Source organism: Botryllus schlosseri, chromosome 2, assembly GCF_051294905.1.
Source record: "Botryllus schlosseri isolate E-star chromosome 2, Bs_hap1, whole genome shotgun sequence".
Classification (NCBI taxonomy): Eukaryota; Metazoa; Chordata; class Ascidiacea; order Stolidobranchia; family Styelidae; genus Botryllus; species Botryllus schlosseri.
Window position 1 is genome coordinate 19282483 of NC_137237.1, and position 26668 is coordinate 19309150.

At 41.8% G+C, this 26668-nt stretch overlaps 1 protein-coding gene across 1 annotated transcript; it reads right to left on the reverse strand.

Moving 5' to 3' along the window:
• Nucleotides 1-153: 153 nt before the first annotated feature.
• LOC145434318 (uncharacterized) lies at nucleotides 154-25615 on the reverse strand. The gene is made up of 44 exons (XM_080311686.1): nucleotides 25546-25615; nucleotides 24386-24586; nucleotides 24224-24231; nucleotides 24069-24140; nucleotides 22215-22268; nucleotides 20707-20841; nucleotides 20522-20620; nucleotides 19710-19763; nucleotides 19599-19652; nucleotides 19484-19537; nucleotides 19081-19134; nucleotides 18968-19012; nucleotides 18853-18906; nucleotides 18013-18057; nucleotides 17221-17373; nucleotides 17111-17155; nucleotides 16996-17049; nucleotides 16886-16930; nucleotides 16375-16482; nucleotides 15524-15577; nucleotides 15307-15459; nucleotides 14188-14241; nucleotides 14029-14127; nucleotides 13863-13970; nucleotides 11159-11266; nucleotides 10959-11102; nucleotides 9724-10155; nucleotides 9212-9265; nucleotides 8991-9144; nucleotides 8112-8173; nucleotides 7836-8051; nucleotides 7040-7093; nucleotides 6873-6980; nucleotides 6758-6811; nucleotides 6640-6693; nucleotides 5806-5859; nucleotides 5685-5738; nucleotides 5518-5625; nucleotides 5406-5453; nucleotides 5241-5345; nucleotides 4998-5136; nucleotides 3961-4138; nucleotides 2111-2351; nucleotides 154-1225 (listed from the first exon to the last, which is right to left on the reverse strand). The coding sequence occupies exons 1-44, from the start codon at nucleotides 25613-25615 to the stop codon at nucleotides 1079-1081; spliced, it is 4386 nt and encodes a 1461-aa protein (XP_080167812.1). The 3' UTR covers nucleotides 154-1078.
• Nucleotides 25616-26668: the final 1053 nt, after the last annotated feature.

Sequence of the window (26668 nt, forward strand, 5' to 3'; positions counted from 1 at the left end):
CGTAACCATTTCAATTTCGTCACCTAGCCAGTGAAATTTGGCCCCCACTACATACCAGTCCCCCTTGCTAGGTAGGCTAACAATAACCCGATGTGCTATGCATAGAATATATTCTACAGACCTGTCGTTTCTGCCAGTACAGAAGAGGCTGTATTTCCTCGTCAAGACGATATTTTATTTGCTGCGGGTATTGATAAAAATATAAAAATGATTACACAAATTGAATAAAAACATACTAAAAAGGAGCCTTTGCCGCCAAAGTTATACAGCTGAGGACATCTGATGCGCACGATTCTGGGACGGGGTCAAGGCAGTGTAATCCGGGTATATAATTGATCGCTACGAGAAGATGACTACTTCGTCAGTGCTGGTTGACGCAAGCGTCATCTTGCTACGTGGAACACTTTGTAGGAAGAAAACGGATGCAATGTGAAATTCCATGTAAGAAAATACTAAGGAATGTTACTTGGTGAAGGACTAAAACGAGAAAGTAGTTGCACGATACTCGACTGTGACAGAAACACAAAAAAGATCACAAACGAACACATAACGAAAGGTAGAGCGATTCGAGATGTACTAATCTCCATTGCATCAACGCAGGTAGTGAAGGTGATTCAAATTTAACGGTCGTAACAAAACACACGAGATGCTGGCATCGCAAAAGCAAGTTTTTGGCATGCAATAATTATCAAGACTGGTATATAGCAAAGTGAAACAAAAATAGTAAATACAATGAAATAAAATGTTCCAAAAATCGTGGTCGGGGACGTGGTGCACAGCTAGAGCTGTGTGGTAATATGAACGTAGGGTTCAAGAGGTGTGTACCGCGGAATTTCAGCTACACGTGTGAGATATGGGAATGTGAAAATGATCACGCGGGGATTGAAATAGAACAAAACAAAAAGAAAAATGCCATCATCAAAAATACTCTATGAGAAATGTTTCATCAAAAATATGAAAGTTCATTGCCATAAAAATGAGTCATCATCGTCTTTCAATCTAATGTTGCCAGTATCCATATTCGTAGTCAATACCGTTTCCGAGTCCGTTATAAGTTTGAGTCACACTAGGGCGTGCCTCAGTGGAAGCAGGCAGGGCCGAATTCAATGCCAAATCTTTCTTCTGGCTCGCCAGTTACGAAAGGCGCGATATCAACCAGTGGCATGTGTCCCACTCTCACGGTGGAGTATTCGATCACTGATTTTCTGACATCAGAAGACATGGTCTGCAAAAGAAACGATACGCGATTGAGAAACAGTGTGGGACGCTGTCATCATTATTATTGAACAGAGCCAGAACAAGCTTGCTTGGGTAAGCTAAAATTATTTTTAACAAACCGGTATACTATTATCGATATAGATAATATTCCTTAAATGACTAGCTGATACCGCCAAGACATACAGTACTTTTATGAGCCCAACAACAAATATTATCATAGACCTTGGGATGGCGAAAATCAGAACTTTGTCACCTTTGCTTACTTAAAGAGATATGTATGTAATATATTTTCGACACTAGTTTAGTGTTCTGGGTGATGCCGAGTATTGTTAAAATTATTTACATCCAGGGTGGCCACCAGCCACACGCCTGATAAAGGTGTCAGTGCCAGCTGACGTGTATCGACCGTGACCTATGAGATGATAACTATAAATAATACAACGGCTATATGCTTCTATAAGACATTGCCCATTAAGGTAATGACAGATCTTACAACAACGGTAAAACAGGCGACCCTGGATATGATACAGCAATCTACCATGTTGAAACTGTCGATTATCTCATAATTCCTAGAGCGACCGCACCTCAAAATTTGATTTATGCATAGTGACGTAATTTTTCTTTGATTACGCCAAATTGATTCTGACTTGACTATGTCATTATGACTTAGTTTCGGCTAACCAAATTGGTTATGGCTATGCCCCCAAAGTAGACATAGTAGTTCAATGGTTCCATCACATCAGATGTGCAAGTCTGTATCGTGCAAGCTCGATACGCATGGTCAGACAAAATCTTCAAGTACCCTGCCAAAAATATTGTAATCACTCCCACAATCGCAGTAATGCCACAGGCAGATGGCATAATATAGATTTGGCGGGCGGGATAAACTTACCGCGCACTCATCGCGAATCGTTCTGTATCTCGTGATCACTTCGCCTCCGTAGCCCATCAGTTTCAGGGCTCTTTCGGTGGAGTCGTCAGCCAAGCTGTTGACGGCGATCATGTTCTGACACCAGAAGGTGACGTTCTGCCTTGCAGTGGAACTGAGCAGTCGCAAGAAAGTTAGCTGGCTGTCGTAATTGGCACCCGCGATCCTGCTTTCTGGAGCTGGGTCGTAGCTCATGCGATTCATGCTGTGAAAACGTTCATGTCACAACTTAAGGATTAAATATCGTTAGGGCTTTGAGCGATTCGATTTTGAATCAAGTATCAGTTTGGATGTTGTTGAAACATGTTTCTTTTATGCGACCACACAAAGAAGATAATGTCAGCTCTACAACGCATTAAAGATGATTTGGTATTTTTTCAACCATACCTTTGTCATTTGAACAAACTCTCGGATGTACAGAACTTCAATATAAAATTTTATGATATATTCGCATTGAAATAAACTCGAGTATATTCGGCTGACACTCGTCAGGGTAATGATCAGCAACTAGTAGAGAATTGAAAAGAACTTTCAACTATCAACAGTTGTATCACCAAATATGATGTCACTTTTTGACACCGCTGTGAGTTGACCACGGCTTCAAAGAAATGTCATTTCCATTGACGTGTGTGGCTTTGTCTTACACATTTCGGATGGTGTGCTGCGACCGAGCGAGGTTTCGAGGCCACAAGTATGGAAAAATAGTGTCGAAACTAAAATTCTTGTTGATAATATAACTCTTGGAGCAGTGATTCTCAACCGGTGTTCTATGGAACACTAGGGGTTCCCCGAGTCAGTGTCAAAGGTTCTGTGGAGATCAAGACACACTCAACTCATAGATATGATCTATGATGCAATAGCTCCGAGTCACAAATCAATCTAACTTTTATAGTTTCGACTTTTAGTCAAGTCGAGTCATTTTCAATTCACCACCGAGTCAAGTCCGAGTCCAAGAAAGCAAGCAGACGGTCGAGTCCGAGTCATGGTAATATGGCTTGAGTCCGAGTCCAAGTCATTGTTTTGACTGTTCAGTTTCCAATTAAAGTCTTGTTAAATCCCATTTTTGTAACTCTGTTTGGTGATATCATTCGTTTCGCATTTATAGTATAGCCTACTAAATTTCCTTACTTTTAGCAGTTTCTGGATGCATTTTCAAGTACCAGTACTAATAGACGGCATACCAATAGTGTAGTTAATGTAGGCCTACTATTCTTCGAAAATACAATGAAATATCGGTTTCGGCCGTCTCAGCCACATGACTTGGTCGAGTCAATACACAGATTGACTCGAGTCATTTCCGTATTTTGAGAAAATGACTCGATTCAAGTCGAGTTATCAAAAAGTCTCGAGTCGAGTCATGGCTCAAGTTATAACAGCCCTGATGAGTTCATTTGTACCGTAATCAAGCAATTGACATCACACTCTTGCGTTTCAAGCAAACAATATGGTGACATTTTCAAAGCCTCGCATTTCTCAACTGGTATCTGAAATGGGAAGCAGAAGTAAAACTGATTTGCAATGAATACTAATTTTCATGTTATAGTTTTGTTCTTAGCTAGTCTGTAGACGCACAGTTCATTTTGTCCACCAGTACTTTATAGTAGTGTATTAGGTGTGTATAGTGGTATTGATTTTTGTTTTTATGACTCAACAAAAACTTGGGGTTCCACAAAGGCTTGCAGATTAGCGTAGGAGGAAAGGGCAGTATAGCTTCAATACTCAAAATGAATTATCTATTACCACTCGATTCGTTACAAATTAATACCCGAATCATTGTGCCCAGCCCTATATATATCGTGTTTTTGGCTCTTTACCTCAAGTCGCTCATGAAAACGTGCTTGTTGACTGTCCTGCCGTATTCAGTGTAACCGTGGGTGGCGTTGTTGATGAACGGATTGTTCGGGTACACGCAGGTCTCTTTCGTGTCGAAATTGCAGTACACCTCGATCGCGTCCGCTGGGCAGCCGCCGTTAGGATCAACCCATTTCACTCCTAAAACGATGAAATCAGAGGTGGTCAGTAAAGAGGTACTACTTCTACTGCTGTGGTTCTCAAACTGTGGTATGCATACCACTAGTGGTACGTGAGAGCTCGGAGTAATGCCATACCTCAGTTTGGCGATCTTCTGGAGAAGAAACGGTTGGAATTACCTCATTAAATGGTGTTTTCTTACTATCCATTGGTGTTGCGGTATGGTACTAACAATAGTAACCGATAAACACTGGTACATTAACGTAACATAAGTAATTCAGGTGGTACGCCGGTAGTGAGAAACAAGTTAGTTGTGTGCCGTGTGGTAAAAACAAACTAGTGGTACGCAGTGGGGAAAAGTTTGAGAAACACTGTTCTACCGTTTCGAAGTAGGTTTTGCCTACTTGCACTACTTCTTTGAGTGGTTAAGATTTTAGACTACTTCCACTTCTACTTGAACAGTATTTCGGCAAAACTAATTGCTTTTACACTTTGGATTTTGAAGTAAAAAGTAGTTTCAGGATAAGTTTGCATCACTTTTGGGTGAAATTGTCATAAGAGCCACATGATGTAGCCCCTGGTCCATGGTGACTTAATGTATTTTTGAAGATCCTACCTATTTGTAGTGTCGCAGTCATTTTGCTCAACTGGCGAAGATGCATCGTGCAATTTCGAAAGCAGCCACTTCCGTTTAGCTTATAAAAGTATGCGACCCCTCGCCCAAATTTTCCTTTCGAAGCTACTTACTTGAGTACTTTTCAAGCCTTTCATTTTCTACTTCTACTTGAAGTGAAATTGCTACTTCTACTTGTAATAAAGTAGAAATTTATGTGCTCACTTATGTGAAAACTGAGATTTGCTACTGTAAATGTGAAGTTACCGTTCTTGATGGAGACATCTAGCTGTTGCGCAGTGAGGTAGAGGTCGTGGCAGCTTCGGCTAGGCGATTTTTTATCTTCGCCAAGGGGCGATTTCATCACATCAATCGTATTGCTGATATCTTTCAATGCCAGCATTACCTGATAGAAGTCGGTAATGGTCAATGATTGCGTGTGATCTTTACATTACTCGAGGGTAAAGTGAAAAAATATTAAAACAAATAGATATCGTTAGCATGTATCACCTCATTGTCGCGACTGACAGTAGCGCCATCGATACCCTCATCTTGGTAATATCTGCTTGGTCCCTTCTCTGATGATAGTCCTGAGACTGTGACAACCTTGGTTTCCTATGATGCAGAAACAAACCTTACAAACAGTTGTAAAAGCCGACAAATGAATGTACTTACACCAGGAGGACCTGGGGCACCACGGGGTCCGGGCGGGCCTTGGGGACCCTGAAATAGTTCAAGTAGCACGTGTGTTCAACTGAACATTCTGGTCATTACAAAGTCGACATACCTGCATACCATCATCACCACGACCACCACGGCTACCAGAAGGTCCCATAGGACCAGGGGAACCAGGTTGACCATCACTGCCAGCAGGTCCACGAGGCCCGGTTTTACCCTATATCGATATTATATGGTTTTGAAATGAACAAGCAACGGTATCTTGTACAATATTACCGTTGGGCCTTGAGGACCAGCTTGTCCGTTGAGACCAGGATCTCCAGTCTTACCCTGTAGCAAGGTATAAATAACATTTAGCAACACCGTAAAACATGTATCACTCATCTCTTTTGAGTACCTGAATGCCTGGAATGCCTTGGATTCCGGGGAATCCACGATGTCCCTTCGGGCCCTGTAACAGGAATTATGCATTCATTAAATTACAAATTGGTATCAGTGTGATACACCCTAGCGCTACATGCCAAACTGGCATTAGTCAGTGTCTTGAAAAACTTGCATTGCCACATGCATTCCAGCATAATTTTCCACTTCTGACTTAGCAGCATTCTTTGACTACCGTACTTTAACAACCGCATCTAAATAGCTGGTTCGTGGTACAACAGAACTTCAGTATTGCTTTCATCACAATATCAATTGCAAGAATACATTTAATAAAACTCAAACACTTTTCGGCTGCCATTTATCGTGAGTGATCGGCACACTAAAGGTATTCAAACAGAATAAAAAGTAAAACCATTATGGCACAGTATGACTAAGAATCAGAATTACAGAAATATCCCTCTAAATTTCCCAAGCACAATCTGACCTATGGATCTCACCTACCGACACAGCCCATATTCATTTTCATTGCATGCTATCTATTATTAATTTTTATCCAGTGTGCCTCTTATTTATCGAGTCTAGACCAAGTTGGGTGTCTGAATAATAGATCACTCCAAGTCGTAACGACACCCTCCTTTCTTTTCATTCTATTGTAGTCTTATGGTGTTTTGATTTGATGAAAATTTCAATACAATGACTAACTGACCTCGAGATTTACATTGTAACAATGGCAACAGAAAGTATCCAGTATACTCTAATCATACTTATTGTGTGAATTCAGATTTTGAACTATGCAAGAATATGATCGGAAAATGCCGAATAACAGCACACGTTGATCGGTGTCACTTACTTGTTCGCCTTGATCTCCTGAGCTACCCTTATCTCCGCGTACGCCTTGAGGGCCCTGTCAATACCCACAAAGTTGGTTTAAAGAAATATCAGAGGTGCAAACTTTGCCACGCGCTTACCGTATTTCCACGGCCACCCTGCGGGCCAGGTGTCCCTTGCACGCCGCTTGGGCCCTAAATTACAACTCTGGAAAATAATCACTGCTAAAATATATTATGATATCTGGGCACTTACGGGCTCGCCACGGGGTCCCTGCTTGCCTTCTGGTCCAGAAGCACCAATCGGGCCGGGAGCACCGATGTTACCTTCTTGACCCCGTGGACCGGGTGGTCCGCCGTCGCCCTGTAAATATTTCGATTAATAACCTGCGTACTGCGGTTAATATAAGAATTCGCACTTACTTTGGATCCGGGTGAGCCGTCGCGTCCTGTCAGTCCCTGCGGTCCGGTTGGACCCTGAACAAAGCGGAATAGCGTCAAGCTCGATCGTAATAATGGGTTTTTGTCAAATGAGTTTATATCATTTCATTTGTGACCAGAAGTCTTTACTAACTACATACGACATGCAGCAAGAGTTCAAAGAAGTTATTGACAATATTGACCGACTACAGAAGTCTGATTCACTTCAACAGCTACTGTTTATAAATTCATTGAATACTGTTTTTGGTCTCTATGCTCTAATCTCAATGTTTACAATAAATACGATTTATTCCTTGTATAGGTGGATAAATATGTGTTTACTGTATATATTCTGTAATCAGGCCCGCCAAGTACTTCATTTTCATAATATACGGCCCGTTGACCGGAGAAGTTGCCCGCCCCTGCTGTATTCCAATAAGCAAATATATTTTCGAAAATTGCCCCTGTTTGTAGGGTCATCACTATCAGTAATTTTACGTTAGTCGCAAAGGTGAGCCCTCAAAAGTAACCGCCTCTGATTAAATTCTAAAAGTATGTGATCCCTCGATCAAATCTACTTCTTGAAATACTTGCTTGGGGACTTTACGAACCTTCATTTATTACTTCCATTTGAAGTAGTTTCAACGAGTTTTGGAAACCTCTGCTTCTATATATAATAGAGTAGAAATTGAATGGGTCACTTTTACTTGAACATCAACCCTGACCACTTTGACCACCACCACTCATGACATCGCAGCCCCATGTTCGATCTGCAGTGCCATATCAAATTTAGACTTACCTCGTTACCGATGTCACCAGGCGGTCCCATAGGACCTGGCGCTCCAAGTTGTCCGGGCGGTCCTCTGTCACCGGCAGGGCCGATAAGACCTTGCTTTCCAGGGTCGCCAGGTGCGCCAGGCTCGCCACGTTGACCGACAGCCCCTTGTGATCCAGGTAGACCAGCAACGCCAGGTCCACCTGGTTTACCGATAATACCAGATGGTCCGGCTGTTCCCTAAATTTCGAATGAAATGATAAAATCATGAATTTTGGTAAGGTGTTTGAAATACGGTACCGGTGCTCCTGGTTCTCCAGAAGGTCCAGGGGGTCCTTGAAGTCCGGTGGCGCCTTGATCACCTGAACCACACAAACACTTAAACTGACATTCGTTCATGTAGCCACTTCAGGCAAAGAGTTGATGGATTCCTGGTCGACACGGGCCGTCAAAGGTGTGACCATGACCATTGGTCACTGGTCAGTAAGGACATCACATATTTATACGTTTTCTGGGCAGTAAAGAGGGTTTTAGAGGACAAAACTACTTGCTTTTTAAAATTTGGATTTTGTAAATTAGGAAGTGGTTTTGGGAGATACTCGCATCACTTTTACAGGCGGAATTGTCATGACAACGGGGCAAAAGAGCCCTGCATCACGTTACCGTTAATGAATATATTTTCGAAAATTGCACCATTTGTAGTGTCATTGGTTATTATGCAGTAGTCATGAAAATGCACCCTGCAATTTCGAAAGTGACAATCTCTGCTCAACTGCTGAAAGCATGCAACCCATCGGCCGAATCTTCTTTCGAAAACCACTACCCTGAGTAGTTTTCAGAACATAATTTTCTACTAACTACTAAATATATTTGAAATTGCTACTTCTGCTAATTGAGAAAAAAATTGACGTCATTACTTGTCCTTCTACTTGGGTAGGCTACTTTGACCACCTCTGCCATTGATGTCATTTGATGGATGGGTGGTACTCTACCCCAAAATTGCCAGCGACTCGGATTGCCGATTGAAATTTCAGCGTTGTGATATCAATGTTCGAGACAGCAGTATCAAAAGACAAAACATATACTTTATGGTGATCTTGGTTTGCGGAGTGTGTCTGTGGTTGCAATGCTACATCCATATTCTCAACTATGCATGGATGGTCATAAGTTAATATATACCTGGGGCTCCTGGCTGTCCTGGTTTTCCATCCTGGCCTCGTGCACCTCTGGGTCCTGACTTTCCGACTGCGCCCTCTACACCTTGCTGACCAGATGCGCCAGGTGGACCAGAAGATCCTGGTCGTCCAGTGGCTCCCACAAATCCTCTAGGTCCCTGGAACGCAATACATTTGATGTCAATACAGGGGCATGCTTGGTAGGCCTATATAAGAAACACTTACTGGCGGACCGCTTGTCCCACGGCCTCCTTTCGGTCCAGTAACACCAGCTTCGCCCTATATATACACAATACAGTTAGTCTTTATCGAATAAATTCGCATTGCAAATTAGAGCCCAGTCGATATCGTATTTGTCGACACCAATAAACCAAATATCTAGTAACTTCACTGATAACCCCAATAAGTTCAGTCAATATTCAAAAGAGATGGCATCTAGCTCAAGGCACATTTCTAAAGCTTCAGAGCATACATCACAGGCACAGCCATTGCTATGCTAGGACATAAAATATACTAGAAAGGCTGCACCCGGACACCTGTAAGCCATACGCAACATATCAGGTTTCCCAGTAGAGAAGTCACAGATTATAGTTCTATGACTCCTACCACGATGTTGAGATGGTACGAAAATTTCCTGCTCTAATAGTCGATACCGATATTAATTTCAAAGTGTGACATCGACTCGATATTATCAGTGAACCGACCATCAGTCGGGTTCGATTGGAAATCATACACACCTGAGGCCCGGGTCCGCCGGACGGACCTTGCTGACCAGGAGAACCTTCATTACCCTTTTGTCCTCTTGCGCCCAAGTCACCTTTCTTTCCAGATTGACCGACGGGTCCCGCAGTTCCGGGGTATCCTCGCTGTCCAGGTGGACCGGGATCACCTCTATCGCCTATCTTTCCTGTTGGACCTGGCTGGCCTTGCAGACCCTGTGGACCAGCATCGCCCTTTTTGCCTTCGGAACCAATACGGCCTGGAGGTCCTGGTACTCCGTTTAAACCTCTTAGGCCCTCTGGACCAGGCTCTCCTTGACTTCCTGGTTCTCCCAAATCTCCCCGGTCACCTTTCGGACCCTCTAGACCTGTCGGTCCTCTATTTCCGATTGGACCTTGCGCTCCCGGGGCACCCCGTTGGCCTTCCTTTCCGGCATCACCTTGAGCACCCTGGAATATTGTCTCGTTGAATCCCATAAGAAATGGAGTATATTAAAAGGAGCACTGCGCTGCACATATGATACGGTCTCCAATTAAAGTTAGGGGTGCAGCAATTTTCGTCAGAAAGCCAGCCTATTCGGACTGCAGCTAAAAGATTTCCATAAAACGTACCATTCCAATCTAGTTATCTATGTGGTTTCGAAATCACGCGTTTCATAACCCTTTGTCAAATTTCTGGCACGCATTTATTTGCTGTTGCACTTTGTCGCTGCAATCGAAGCAGAGAAGGAATTGTAGATAGTTGTCAGCTGGTACTGTGAAGAAACTGTCTTACGAATGACAGAAGAAACTGTCTTACGAATGACAGAGGTTTACTTACGGTAAATAGGCGTACGGTACCGGCGCTCAACGCTCATCCCGGTATATTTGTGTGTGAAATTTGTTACCGGTACACACCCTTTTTCAGTTGCCGTTGGTACATCTTACTGTACGCCTACTAACCGTAACGAAACCATCATGGTTCGTAAAACAACTATCTAAAACTTCCCTGTTTTGATCGAGTCCAGAAAATGTGACAGTGAAGAAATCGGAGCCAAAAATTCCGCAAATGGTTTAGAAATGATGACACGTTACCTTGATACCACACAGATTGTGATGAAGTGCAATGGTACCTTTTGTGAATAGCCTTTAGCTGCAGTTCAAATACGGGGACTTTCTGAGGAAAATGGCTATTGCTAAAATGTTTTTACACTCTCGACTTCAATTTGAGACCGCATCGTATCTAGAGCACGGCGCCCATTTAAAACACAAACCTTAGCTCCGTCTTTTCCCACAATGCCCTCAGGGCCACGAACTCCAGGGTTACCATCAGCCCCGCCGGGACCTCTTTCGCCTGGATATCCGCGTTCGCCTCTCTCTCCAGAAGGACCATTGGGACCGACCTCTCCTTGGACTCCCTGAAAATTTGTTTCACGCGATATTGACTCCACAGAAAGTCTTTGACCGTGCCTACCGGTTCTCCGGGTGATCCCGGCTCCCCTGTCAGACCCTGCACACCCTGCAATCCCTGGAATCCCTGTTCACCTTGCCGGCCCTGCTCGCCACGTTCTCCTGGCTCGCCCTGCAAAATGTGCATCGTTTCATAAATCACTCATAAAATTGAATATATTTTTATTAAATATTTTCGGCTGACACCTCACGGTAATCGTCAGCAACTAGGAGAGAATTGTAAAGAATATTATATATCAACAATTGCATCGACAAATGGCGTCAGTGGCAGGACAATTCGAATAGGCAAGGCTGTGATCGAGACTGTAATCCAGGGGTTCTCAAACTTTTTCGAGAGCCGATGCCACAATTTAGGGGCGACTGTGGACCTCCTATTGTGACCTAGTCTGAGAAAAAATTGTGAACTGCATATCCAGTATTGTCATCAACGTAGAACAAATATAAAGGGCAGTCAAAAATTCTGCGTAGCCTAATCACGAAATTTGGTAAGCTAATGACAAAAAATCACATCCTCATTCCCATGGTCTATTTCAGAGTTTCTCAAACTTTTTCCCATCGCGTACCAGAGTTGGATCAATTACAATTACAATTACTCCCTTGCATGTTTCAATTACATTACAATTACAATTACTCAATGCTAAAAATATCAAATTACAATTACAATTACAATTACTGTTAAACATGTTTAATTACAATTACTGGTAAACATGCAATTGATTCGGTAGAGAGGAGTTCTTTGACAACCGTAGCGACGTAATTAGCAACAATCTCAAGCTATTCATGTTTCATTCATGATACGTAGAATACTCTTCAATTAAAAAAAAACTCCAACGTATTCGAACTATTCCTTATCATGAGTACTGAAAACTACAAACACAGAAAAATGTTTCAAGCCACTGTTAACAACCAAAAGATTGAGCGACTAACAGCGAATAGGCTACGGGACAGTCAATGAAATGTAATCAAACGATTAGGCTACTCAGAGCTGAGTGAGGATAATGAAATGTAATTGGTAAGGCATCAGCAAAAGGATGATACCGATACGATGTGTAAAATTAAAGTAAATGCAAAAGGAAAGAGCCTCCTGATAACAACGAATTAGGCCTACAACATTTTGGTTCGCATTTACATTTTCACTTGCTTGGAAACTATCAGATTGCATCTGATGAACATTAGGGTGCGTAAATTTCTAGCCCCAGTAAATTAGGCCAAGATTGTAGGTAAGATTGGGATAACATCTCAACAAATGCGTGATCAAGTTTGATGAAGCCTTGGTTGGGAACTTGAATTCCTTTTTGCAATTGCTGCAGCAAGCCTTGGTACTGGTCAGAGATTTGAAAATAAAACTCTGACCGTGGTGAAGGAAATGGTTCAGCACAGGTTTCAGAAGAGTTTATTTGCTGTTCATCCATTTTTGAAATATTAAGATTTAGTTTAGCCCACTGGTTCTCTAACTTTTTTAGACACGCCCCCCTTTATGACAGTGAAATATTTCGTGCCCCCCTTATCGTCATATCACACAATGAAACCAGAACGTTAGCAATCCTTACAGATAGTTTGATGGTATGGAAGGTTGATGAGAGAATTCTCCAATATGAAACTCGGACTATACACAGAGCAATAACTATGAAATGGAGGTGAATAGCGCCAAGCGCGGAAAAAATTTCAGTTTACCGGAGCTTCGCGCCCCCCTTCAGAAGCTTTCACGCCGCCCAAGGGGGGCACGTACCCAGTTTGAGAACCACTGGTTTAGCCCATATTGTAATTCAAAAAGTTTTCTGTTGCTACTGAAGTATGGGAAACAGTTTAGCATGGCTGAATTATCTAGTTATAACGCGGCACACATAGAACACCGATGTAAATAGGCTAATTATTACTGGTGGCGACTGTGTACTAAGGCCTTGGCTTTGCGGCCCCTCGTCGTCATCCTGGTCCGTACCGGCTTTTCACTGGTGTGACGAATAAATGATTGATTGATTGATTATTTTATGTTGTGATTGTCAGATTTCCATAACAATGCAATTGAAATTGTAATTGATTGAAATTTTCCATCAAATTACAATTACAATAAATAGAAATGCTTCAATTACAATTACAATTACATGAAAAAATGTAATAAATTACATTCAGCTCAATTACAAATTACAATTGATCCAACTCTCTTGCGTACCCACTAATTTGTTTTTTACCACACGGTGTATCACCTGAACTACTTACGCTGCTTGAATGTGCCGGTGTTTATTGGTTATTCCTGTTAGTACCATACCGCAACACCAATGGATAGCAAGAAAACACCATTTATTGAGATAATTGCAACTGTTTCCTATGCAGAAGCTCGCCAATATGAGGTATGGCATTACTGAGAGCACTCTTTGCATACCACCTAAAAAGCTCTTGCATACTACTATTGGTACACATACCACAGTTTGAGAATCGCTGGCCTATTTGATGTCTGAAAATATACCTAAAAATGGTCATCAATTTTGCTCAGACCTGATCATGACCTCATAATAAAATTATTAGTGATCTTATAAATAGTGTGGCTATTGTGAACTGTGGTGATGATTACTGAAAATAGAAGGAACATAACAACATATTTTTATGGTTTATAGTTTCAACTGCGCCCTTTCATGGACCCCTGAAATTTAATCTGCGGTCCGAGTTTAGGAAGCCCTGCTGTAGTCCCATCAAGATTATTTTGTACTTACAGGCGGTCCTATTTGTCCTTGCGGACCAATTTCACCGTCCTTGCCGGGTTGTCCACGGCTGCCTGGCGGACCTTCTAAACCCTTTTCTCCAGATTTGCCTTCATCACCCTTTGAAAACAGAGATTTTATACCCCCAATATTGGCGCGAGGATCATTTTGTGGTTACCGCTGCGCCTTTAGCTCCAGTGAATCCTATTTGTCCAGGAGCACCACGCGCACCCATAGGACCAGTAGCGCCCGGTCGTCCATCTAAACCAGTGGGTCCCTGAACACGGAATAATGTAAAAAACGCCAAATTTAAAAAATTGAAACTGTTTCATATTACCGGCGGTCCTTGCTTGCCTTGTTTACCTTCTGTTCCTTGTCTTCCTGTTAGACCCTAGGATAAAAGCAGTTTATGGTATTCACAGGTTGGCATCATAGTATTCTGAGGCCTGACATTTGAGCATGCGAGACGATGAAAAACTGCAGTTGAGCATGTGAGATTTGACCATATGATTTCATAACCACAAAGCTAACCATAACACTAGCCCCAAAACTAACCCTGACCCAATGGTTCCTAAACTTTTGCGACTCATCACCCCTTTATCAAGCTTGATATCTTGAACGCCGCCAGAAATACTTGTCATCAGTATTTCTAGTTTCACGTATTTCTAGTTCTTTGTAGTTCTCAAACAGGGTTGATCTTACTCAGTTAGTTTCGTTTGTACACAACTTTCACTTCATCAGTTTTTTCATGCTAAAATACTCATTTTGCACATGTAATGTTGTCAAGTGAAAATTAATTTTTGGATGAACTTCAATAACGCGTTGCTACAAAGTTAAGACAATTTGTAAACAAGTATAACTGGTGTTATGTGGAGCAAATTTCCCCGATTTGATTCTTTTCGCCTCTTGTGGGATAGGAGGAGTGACAAACATTGAGCCGCTTTTCTATCAACATCCATCGAAAAACTGTACTTAGCAAGACACCAAGCAGTTAATGAAACATAATTGACTGAATGATTCAAGATTTTCTCCCCGTGTCACATCTGTTGTACGTGTTCTCTCCTTCCCCCCAATTGCGCTTCATTTTTTCACCCGCTGTCTTCAAAATCGCTCACAGGTACAATATCCCCCACTTTGGGGATCACTGCCTTATCCTCAACCCTAACCCTAACTTTAACTCACATGCTGAAGTGTGACATGTCCATATGACCATTGCCTACAGATTGTTTACCAGATTCCTAATCCTGATTCCTATCAATGTTTTATCGTCAAAGAGAATAGGATCCATATTAACGACAGATACTGAATTTTGAAATGAAAGTTGGAATTGCATTCATAATTTTGATCTTCAGTTTCTGTGTCTGTCACAAAATTTTTGCTAGCTGAATGTTGAAACTAGGTTCGACAATACCGAGCCTGTTCATTATTGATACCTCAACAGTATTATGACACTTACTCTTGCTCCTGGAACACCAGGTTCACCGGCTCTACCGACATCACCAGATGAGCCCTTTGGTCCGTGTACACCCCGTCTTCCACGATCGCCTCGCTGCCCTTTCGGTCCAGAAACGCCGTTTTGTCCAGGGAAACCGCGGCTTCCTTGAGCTCCCTGTTATCGAAAAATCGAATTTCATTGTCATGTTCCATCTTCGGACTCAATTCATATACTTCACCTGCAAACCCTTGGGGCCAGCCGGTCCTTGTGATCCAGGCTCTCCTGTTTGTCCCTGAAATATAGGATGTCGGTATAATGCAGGTCTACAATACCATCATATCCAGGTATTGCGAATTCGAATCACAGTTGATATGAATCAGATAGTGAAAATTTGGCTCGAATAGAATCAAATCACAGCTTTTAGACTAATTTTAATGATCGAAATTTCCAGCGGACAGTTGGTCAATTGCAACCATATTCGAAGCAATTTGCACAATGAAAAGCTTAGAACTATTGCGTGACGAAATAACAAGTGATATGACTATTAAGTGACTGAACAGCATCACACTCAAAGCAACGGAAATATAGTATATTTTAATGCAAAAAGGTAGCTGCTGCTTCCCGATATTTACTCATCGTCTCATTCCAAATAATTGATCAACTTTGATACTTTATGATTACAATATACCGCTATACTTCGTCATTCTTGACTGCCAGTCTCTCGCACTATATTTCCGAGGATATTTTCTATCAGATGGTTTTGATCAATTGGAAAAGCATCTGTGATATTGACACCTTCATAGCCATCATTCATCTTCGGGGTAGAGACATCTAAGCAGTAATCATCATGGATCAGCATGATTCTCGAATGAGGGTGTTGAGTGCTTTTATGTGACATCGTTTCAAATTGAAAAGAAGTTAGAAATATTATTGGGAGCTGTCAATCAAAACCGTTTTCCCAAACTGTGTTTATTCCTGTTGATTCGATTTGACATGCCTGATTTGAATCATATGGTTGGGAAATTGGTTTGATTCGGTTTCAAGCAGTGATTCGTTTTAACCATCCCAAATAGTAACTCATATACTGACCCGCTTTCCTTCTTCTCCTTGCGGACCTTGCAATCCTTGAGGGCCAGTGGATCCAAGAGAACCTTTCGGTCCTTGGTCACCTTTGTATCCGGTCATACCCGGGCTGCCCTGTGAATATTTGTATTTCTTATTAAAACGATACCAATTAAATATTGGCAAATTCTAGAGCATTAATTTGATTCTGCAAGGCTATATATAGCATAGAAATCCATGTATGCGATATTCTTCTACAAACAATATAATTACGTTTATGGCAGGAAGAGAACAGAGAGTGTCCATGTCATTCTTTCTGAACCTATCTATTTATCTGAAATTTTAGTAGTTCCTCTCATTATAACCCAACAAATAGAGCACAACAGTTGGCGACTTGTCATAATTCTCCTGGGGATTACTGTGGAGCGGGGAATACCCCGCTTGGCTGGTTACTCAAGTAAAACATTGTAGTAGGCCTAAACAATGTTTGAGCACTTAACGCAAACACAGCAGCATATCAAGCCTATATTGAAGTTACTTGATTTCCTTTCATTCCTGGCACGCCGATTCCACCTTGAGGTCCCTGAAAAAGAAGAGTTCGTCCATCCATCTACTGAGAACGACCAAAAATTGCGGATTCAAACTTACAGGAAGTCCTTGAGACCCAGGAACACCGGGAGATCCCATCATGCCAGAAGCACCCTGCAAAAACGCGAGTTTTGATTCATATCTGCCTAAACACGCTTGCTTTTTTCAGACTAACCCGTGATCCTTTGCCTCCTGCTTTGCCTGGCGTTCCGGGATTACCCTACAAAGATGTGACAGTATATGAAACAAAGAAATTTACCAGATTGATTTGACTCGCGGTCTTACCGTAGTCCCAGTGGGACCTGGTGGCCCAGGAGTTCCGCTCTCGCCTCGTTGTCCTTGAGGTCCAGCTGGACCATCAGCCCCGCCAGGTCCTTGATCTCCCTTTTTGCCATGGGCACCGGGGAAACCCGGTGGGCCTTGATGACCCATCGCACCCTGTTAATTGAAACGTAACTGTGCCTTCAATCATATCTTGTAAATCGACAGATTGACTTTGCCCACTAGGCCAGTGGCTCCCACTGGTGGGGAATTCAATGGTTTTTGGTGGGGAATAGACGCATTTGTGAAACATTATATACAGGATAGTCTACATATTTACGGAGACACATGCGCGATTAACGTTACCAGTTAACTGTTCTGGAATGTATGTATCCAAAATTATAAATTGAAAGTGTCCTCGGAAATGTCCTCTTTTTTGGGACTTTGTCCTCTTTTTCTCTTAAAAGGATTTTTATGCCCCGAAAAATGCGACTCCAACGTGGGGAACGCCAGAGTTTCGTAAAAAAATCGAGAGCCGAGTCGAAGTGATGACCTTATTTTAGTCAGCACAATACTATCAGTCGAAATTTTTTCAAAATTACCAGTTTTCTTGGAGCTTTTAGAATTTATACAAGTGTCCTCTTTTTAGGATCTCAAAATATAGTAACCCTATTCTAAAGGGTCAATAGGAGTTTTAGGTAGTGGGGAATGAAGACTCGGAATAAATGTGAAGTGGGGAATGAAGACAAAAAGGTTGGGAACCACGGCACTAGGCTAAAACCATGTTTTTTTTCACATCAGAAGATTGATACCTACCGGCGGTCCACTCGGTCCAGTGACACCATCATTTCCAGCTTGACCCTATATATGGAACAATATGTCATGAAATGCATTAAATTGCAGTTGTTCATACGCTTCTGACAGTTATCTATCCAATAAGCACTTACTAGACATGATATTTTCATCCCCAGATCATTTATTATGGGCTCAACGAATGATACACACAAAACTTTCCCTCGAACTAACCTTGTCAATAATGACAAAAGCTTGTGTTCAGAATGTAACAGAACTATTGTCAGTCTGATTAAGGTCTTTTTAGCTATGAAGTAAGAATTGGATTTCAAAACAAGGACATAAAAGATTTCATAGGAAATGACAGAATTGCGATTCTGCAATTGAGCTGCTTGAACAGTTTCTTGAGAGGAATTACTTACTTTGAACAACACTTTGGATTTCGGAAGGTAAAAAGCAGTTTAGGGATAAGTTGTATCACTTTTATGTGTGAAATCTCAATAAGTACAAAGTGAAATAGCCACCACATTAACTGCTGAATATATGTAAGAAGATTATACCTAACTGTAGCGTCATTAGTCATTTAGTTGCAAAGATGCATCTGACAATTTTGAAAGTAACCACCAGCGATTACCTGACAAAAGTATGCGAACTCCCTACCAAATGTATTTTTCGAAACTACTTACTCTGGTACTTTCATACCTTGCAATTGCTATTTCTATATGGAATCGTTTTGACATGTCTTGAAAATATGTACCGTTACTAAGTATGTATTTACTGCGTTACTTTTACTTCTACTTCAGTAGCAATACTGACTTCTTTGACCACCTCTGAAATTGAGCTGAAATAATATTATGTTCTTACAGGAGGTCCTGGAGGTCCGCTCCGTCCCCTATCACCCGGCATGCCTCTTGGACCCTGTTTGTAGAAATAAACTTTGTGAAGTCTAATTCTATGATCTTCGATCAATCATGCCTACCAAGTTTCCAGGTTTTCCCATTTCCCCGGCTCTTCCGGCGTCTCCCTATTGATATACAAAATGCAAGGCGCAATGTCGACTGAGGCATGAAAATCAAAATCACAACAAGCTACCTTTTCTCCCGGTTCACCTGATTCGCCTTTTTCTCCGTCGATTCCGTTGTGGCCCTGGAGCATAGATCAAAGCTTTAGCAATAGTCACTAGAAACAATATCGTTGGTTTCCTCTACTTTTGCTTACTTTAGTGCACTACGAACTTTAAAAGGAGCAAAGTACCACAAATATAGTTACCTTGTATAGTTTTTATATGAATCGCATCATACGATACCCAACGATTTATCTGCTGAATGATGCACAAGGAAGAAGCATCTACTAAACTATGTCCTAATCATGGCATGCTATTATGACAGTGAGAATGCAGAAAACAAAGTTTATTGGTGATAGTGCACGTAGCCCTAAGAGCCACAATGCCTCCAGTTACGACTCTGGCAAAATTTCTAGAAGTAAGGAGTCATACGTTGTGCCCTTTTGGTCCAGGTAACCCGTTTGAGCCCGAGAACCCCCGTGGTCCCTGTAATAACAAATAACATGGCAGATTTGATGCTTTTGGGAGTCTGCATTATGTCATATACAATTGGTCCTGGGTTTCCGATAGGTCCTGGTTTCCCTGGTTTACCGTCTTCGCCCTGATAATTCGAAAACACGTTTGCCATTGAACTCGATGAATTTTATTTAATACTCACATCAGTTCCATCTTTGCCTGTCAGTCCAGACGGTCCAGTAGATCCAGGCGGGCCCTGTAAGAGGTTCGAAGTACTATAACATGATGGCTCAGTACAGTAGATAGCCGGAGTGAAAATGTGAGGCGTTGAAATCTAGGGTGGGGGATTTTCAACAATGACGAGGTGGTTTTGACTTAGTCAGAATAGGTGCCTTCAGAATGACCACATGCTCTCGCCCTGCTGCTTATGCCCCTGGTTCAGTAGGCTATCTTATATGAGGGTTGGAGATGGAAGCAAGCTTATTTAATTGATAAAATACAACATTGATCAGATATTTACCGCTTCAAACCCAAAATTCCTCCCAACTTTGATCTCTGCTTAAAAGCGATACAAGAACTCATAAAAAGTACATGCAAAACATGAATGGTCATTAGGGCTGTTCAAAAAAAACTTTTTTTCCTGAATCTTGCTGATTACGTGATTAAATCGTTAGGTTGCCTTAAAAAACGACACACACCAAATTTTAATTCATTCCAACCAATAATCGCGGATTTCGTACAGTTTGAAAATTTTGAATTTACCCAAAGATGCAAAAAAATTTTTTTGTCAAATTTTTCTGTTAACCCCATGAAATTGTTGCGCTGTCTTCAAAGACGATGCAAAACAAATTTGACTCAATTCCATCCCGTAGAAGCGGAGATATTTGAGTTTTTCATCGATAATTCGGGGATTATCCTTGATTGGTGGATAATACAAGAATTATCATCGAAAAACTCAAATAACTCCGCTATTTTTGAACAGCCCTAATGGTCATATATTTATTGAACACTTACCGGTGGTCCAAGAGGTCCGGGTTCACCAACAGGTCCAGTAAAACCTTGTGGTCCTTGAGGTCCAGACGTTCCAGGTGCGCCGCGGATACCAATTGGTCCCTATTAAGATCAGAAGCGGATAATATAAAAAACATAACATAATGCTACACTCCACAAATGAAGTGTGACTAAATGCAAATACTTACAGGAGGTCCCGCCATTAGGCCACTTGGACCTTTAGATCCCGAACTTCCCTCGCCAGCAGGACCAGGTGGACCAGGCTCACCGGGAGGCCCGGCAACTCCTGGCGATCCACTTGCTCCAGCAGGTCCTTGGTCACCCTGTTAACATATGCTTGCTAATACCGTGTAATTCAATATATTACCAACATGTGCTGACAGGTTCATCATATACCAATAGCATGTGATGCTATTCCAATGTGCAAGATGCTTTTGTCGGGTGACCGGAGGCGGTCGCATCTACTATTTCGAAGTACTCTAGTAGGCTTTGGTTACTTGCACTACTTCCTCAAGAGGCTATGATGTATACAATATACATACTTCTGCGGCACAGTTTTCAATTTTTAGGCAAAAACTAGGCCTATAAAGCCTACTTTTTTGCACACTTAGAAATAGCTACTTTTATTTGAGTACCATCATGATTACTTTGACCACCTCTACGGGTGACATAGCCATCAGCCGATACATTTGTGTGAATACTAGCAATGGGAAATTTTTCAATCACGAATTCTGAACGCGTGTGCTTGTAATACATCGGTAATTGATCGATGATCATTGATCATGCGTCGGTTCAAGGCCATAAAAGTGGTCATTCGTTAACATCAAATTTCAAGAACGACACTCCCAGTCCACACATGGCCACTGGCCAGTTATGATATGGCTGTTAGCCGATTTTGTGTGCAAGGGTGGAACAGCCTACTAAGCGAAGTTCTGCATTTTAACAAGTTGAATATAGAAAGCAGATTTCGAATAGGATAATACGGTTACGATGCGCAGAATACACATTTGTCATCGTCGCGAGAGATGTACCTTCAAAATCACAGCTATTTGTAACGCCAGTAGACAGTAATATCTGAGATGTCATCTTGCATGCATCACTTGATTTCGCCGTGCCCTGGGACTCCTTTCTCTTATTTGAACGCGCGTAGCTACGTTGTAAATTGCTATGGCCTAACTAAGCGAATCTTGAAATCGCCCTGTTTTATTGAGATTTGACATGGAAATTTACTCACTTCAAGTTATTGAAGACTCCGTGATTTCTTGAAATAAGTAATAATACCGATCCGTTCTAATGCTAGTTTTGGCTATCCAAATCTGACTGCTACAACGTCAGATGACGTTGGGGCCTGCTGTTCTGGTCAGGTCCGTCTCAAATTGCTGTCCGGCGTGTATTTCGTTGCGAGCCCAATGCTGCATTGGGCATTCTAGTATTGTATTGTATGTATTGTATTGTATGCTGTGTATCAAGCCCAGGGGTAAAATAACTGATTTCAGTCTGAGAGATTTGCTATCATAATATTCTTATCAAAGTTACACCACAGCTAATGAATGGGTCGGGGTTTTGGTTATTTGCGTGGCTCGCTGATTCACAATTGCAATTCCGGTATGATGGGCGACAAATACCATTTACATATTGTCGACTCTATGTCTGGATAATTGTATATGCGATATAGCAATATAAGGCATTAACTCACTCGATCTCCTTTCTGGCCAGGATTTCCAGGTAATCCCCGATCTCCGGTTTCGCCCTGCGCATATAACGGAAAGGAATAAGATAACATAATATCTCATAAAAACTCCGAAGTCCGAATTATGTAGGTCATTTCATTCAGCAAACCTAATGAGAATGAAACCGTATTCTAGCTTGATATAGGCCTATTAACGAAGTATTTATATTGCTTGTTTGCTATCAAGGTTGCGATTACTGCGGTCGCCTACACCATCAGGCATGTGTAAGATCGTTTGATTGATTCCAGTAGGCCTATCCTCGAAAGAATTGCGCATGCACAGTTGCACAATGCACACCTTGGCAGGGATTACAGGGCCTAGATATAATTATTGCAATTGGACGGGAATCTGGACTTGAACTCAGTCCGTAGCTCTTCGGCGATACGACATGTCGAACACAGCATAGCACTCGCCTAATGAATGCATCCGTAAGCGCATAAGCAATGTAGGCTATTCCTTGTACAGTACATGTACATTTGTACAATTGTACAATATACATTGTACAATGTACATCTATATACGCTTAATAGCGTAACCCACATTTGCCTATTTTAGAAAATACACGATTAGTTTGTGAATACATAGCGTAGCGAAACTGCACAAGTGCACAGTGCTGGTGGTGACCATATCCTGCAAATTTTTCTCCCCCATTTTCCGGAGGATTTCATATGAAGTGCAATCCGACCTCTTCAGGTAGCCAGTTACGACAGATTGATCTGCTTTTAGAATTATAAGTGACACTCCTGTTGGATCATAAAGTTCAAAGGTTCAATGGGTGACACTCGAAGTTAAGTAATTATCACGATTGTTTTCGCTGATTTGTAGTGAGGGATAGCCTAACTCAGTGGTTCTCAACCTTTTTGTCTTCGCGGACCCCTTTTGGGCCGTCATGGACACCGCGGACCCCCTCAAGTTTTCGTTCAAAATTAGCTCAATTATCGTGCAACCGTCATTTGTCTTGTGCAAATATTAATTGTAGGCTAGTGATAAACAGCCACAAAATGACTTTTCTTTAAAATATAACCACAGTATATTTGTAAATTGGGTAGACTTATATTATTTCGAAGCCAATTTTGCAGCTGTAATTATTGCCTTGGAAATGCGTGTCTTCGATTTGATATGAACGAGTGCCTAAAATACATTTCCACAAAGATAGGTGTTGGCGAATGTAATATTAACGCGTCACGCTTCCGACGACAGCTTTTGATGTGAGTTTTTAATGAACATATCACGTCCAGCGTAGTCATTTCTATCTAGCATCTCATCTTGAAGTGATTTATTTTTTATATCACAGGAGAAAATGGATTTCGTGGCGAGTTTCAATTCCTTCATTGGGGCAGATTAGGAAAAAATTCAGGAATTTTAATTCCAAACGACTGCTTACTAATTTAATGAGACTGACAACTCCAAATCCAAAATGTTTTGCAAACATTTCGAATTCACCCTGTTTGACCTTGCTGTACCCAGCATTTCATTTTTCACAAACCCCAACAAAACATCTCTGAGCAGGAATATGTTTGCATTGTTGGGCTATTGACAATTTGGAAATTAAAATGAGTATGTACGGTCGGAAATTTCATCTCAGACAGCCATTTCATTGATATGAGCCCTAAAGTTTTAGCAATTTTGAAGCGAAACTGTTTATTGCTTTCCCTAATTAAAAATAAAAACTTAGTTTAACAATGCTTTTACAGGTTTAGAGGTTTCGCGGACCCCCTGAAAATGCTTCGCGGACTCCCGGTTGAGAACCACTGGACTAACTGTTGCGGCGTTATCAAACAGATAATCCTAACGGTTTCTGTCATAACGATATCGCTAACCTTTTGACCAGGGTCTCCTGTAATCGCGCTGGCATCCAGACCTTCGATCGATCCGGGCTCTCCCTTTTCTCCCTAAAATATCATTTATTGCATATTTCGAAGCATTTGGTGGCAATCTTGAGGCAAAGTGATGTGAATACGCGCCACGAACTTACTTTTTGTCCTGAAAAACAAGAAAGATTGTTATTAGCACGATCATGTCTTCGTTATCGCAAAGCCGAGGGATTGATTATGTTTTTTCTCATTCGCATTACCTATCGCCCACATGAAGCGCGAAAGCGAGGCCGATCGCTCTTAGACGTTCTAAACATCTTTACCTTCGCGAATAGGTGGGCATTTCAGGCAACACTGCCCATCTGGAACGAACGCGTTTTCGCAGGCAACGTTTTCGCACTGAATGTCATCGCAGATGAGAGACGCGTTGACGCAAGCGCATACCCGACATGGATTAGGTCGGAACACCTCTCCGTTCGCAAATATGGCGCCGTTGTGTTTGCATGAAAACTCTTCTGCGGAACCTAAAGTCGTCAATTCATGTTTTGCCAATCTCATCGCGTCAACCATTTCATTCCAAAGACTACTACAAATCGTTTCGGCACCTTCCTATCTTTTCATTGTATCGCAATTTTTGCGGTGCATTGAACTGATAAAAATTGCTCATAAACCGAACCACCGAGAAACTAATGCAGTGTTCCAATTCTGGTGCGATACCAGATGTTGGAGAACTACTTTCGCGAAACGTTGGCTCGGAAGAACCCACGCTGTCACACCGAGACGAATCTTGTGCCGTTGCCTGCAGCTCATTTTAGCGCCTCCGTTCACGATGAAACATTGAGCGATATCGCCTAACCTCAGCCGCGTCGCATTGCACATGGTATTTATGACAGAACGGGCGTATGATCCACATAACCGACACGAAATTACCCTAACACGCCAACTGCTGATCCGTATTTTAGCCGTAAATAACGGACCTGTAGTAAGAGGCTAGAACTATAAGCCTTAAAATCCATTATTACTCCGCATATGAGCTTCTTTTATGAATTTATCACACTGCGAATCCGTGCAAATATGTAACAGTAACTCAATTCTCATTACAAAACGTTAATAAAATGACAAGACTACGAAGTTATTACCTGAAGGTGAAACGAAAATACCTCCACGGGAATACTGGGAACATATTGACAACAAGAAACTGCTATTTATTACCGAACATGAACAGTTGAACACTAAACACACAACACCTCGTCGAATGCTCCGGTGAGCCTCGTAAGTATGCAAGTGCAAGGGAAGAAAGTTACCGAAATACACGATACTTTAGTGCTATACGTTCCAAGCAGAATGGATCATCTGATATTTTATGACATTATTGGTCTGTTCTTTTGTGGAATAGAACTTTTCTATTTGGTAACTTTGAGAGGAAAATTGAGTCCACTCTAGCGACGCTTCTCGAAGTGGAAATGCAAAACAGAACGCTTACCTTGCGCGGCGATTCCGCAAATCAGGAGACTCAAAGTCACCGCAAATACGTGCCACTGACGTCCGTCCATCTTGGTAGGGCTATACATAACATGTATAAACCTTCGGACGTTGTCGACAGAGTGACAAATTCACCCCCGTCCTTTCCGCCTTTGCCGCTAATGTGGTGGGTGTTAACCGCAGGGATCCTACAGCGGCCTTACCCCAGAGCGGCTAGAAAAAAAATGCGGCTAAGCAGATGAGCGGCTGGAAGAAAAAGGAGATCGTGATGTCCAAAAGGATAGTAAAAGATATCTCGTTCTCAGCTGCCTCCTAATATTATGCCTCAACCGACGACGCAAGTCTGCAGAAAGATTGTCGTCGTCAGCAATGCTCACCGGAGCCTATCTATAAAGATTACGCCTTTTTTTCTATCTAGTCTTTCCCTTCTATTAGTTTCGTTGTTAGGCTATCACAATCACTTCAAGAGCACTTTACGCGTCGGTGCTTATTCGCTTTTAGCGCAACTTCCTGCTTCCCATCACACCCTGAACGATTTCTTCTCTCCTTATTAGGGCTATGTGGGGGATATGAGCCAGAAATGGAAAAAAAATGAAATATGCGAATTTGAAAGCAAGGTCAGACACCGTTTATATCTTATTCCTAGAACCACTCATCATGCGTTTCCGACGCTAATATCTCAACTTTCTGCAACGTGAATGTGAAGCCGCGGCGACAATGCTATTCGCCTCACGCCGTGATGTTTCAATTCGTAAACGCTGAATGCAGGCTGCATATCTATCAATGAAGCCGTACATTGTACATGTTCCACCACGAATGCAACTCATGCTCCATACGATGTATTATCACAAAACTGTTCAGTGAAAGCGGGTCGTCTTATGCATGCTAAGTTCTGTTTCGAACAAAATATATCGACAGCGTTTATCCCCGTTCGTTGTCTGTATAATCGCGTCGTGCTGACAGAAATTGTCGTAACAACTCGCTATGAATTGAATGTAGTACCAAGTGAACGTTTAGGTTAATTTTTTCTTTAGTTTCTATCCAACTTGATCGTTTTATTTGAATGCAAAATTTACAGTATCTTATGGTGCAGTTTGGTACTGATTGATACCAAAGAGTAAGTT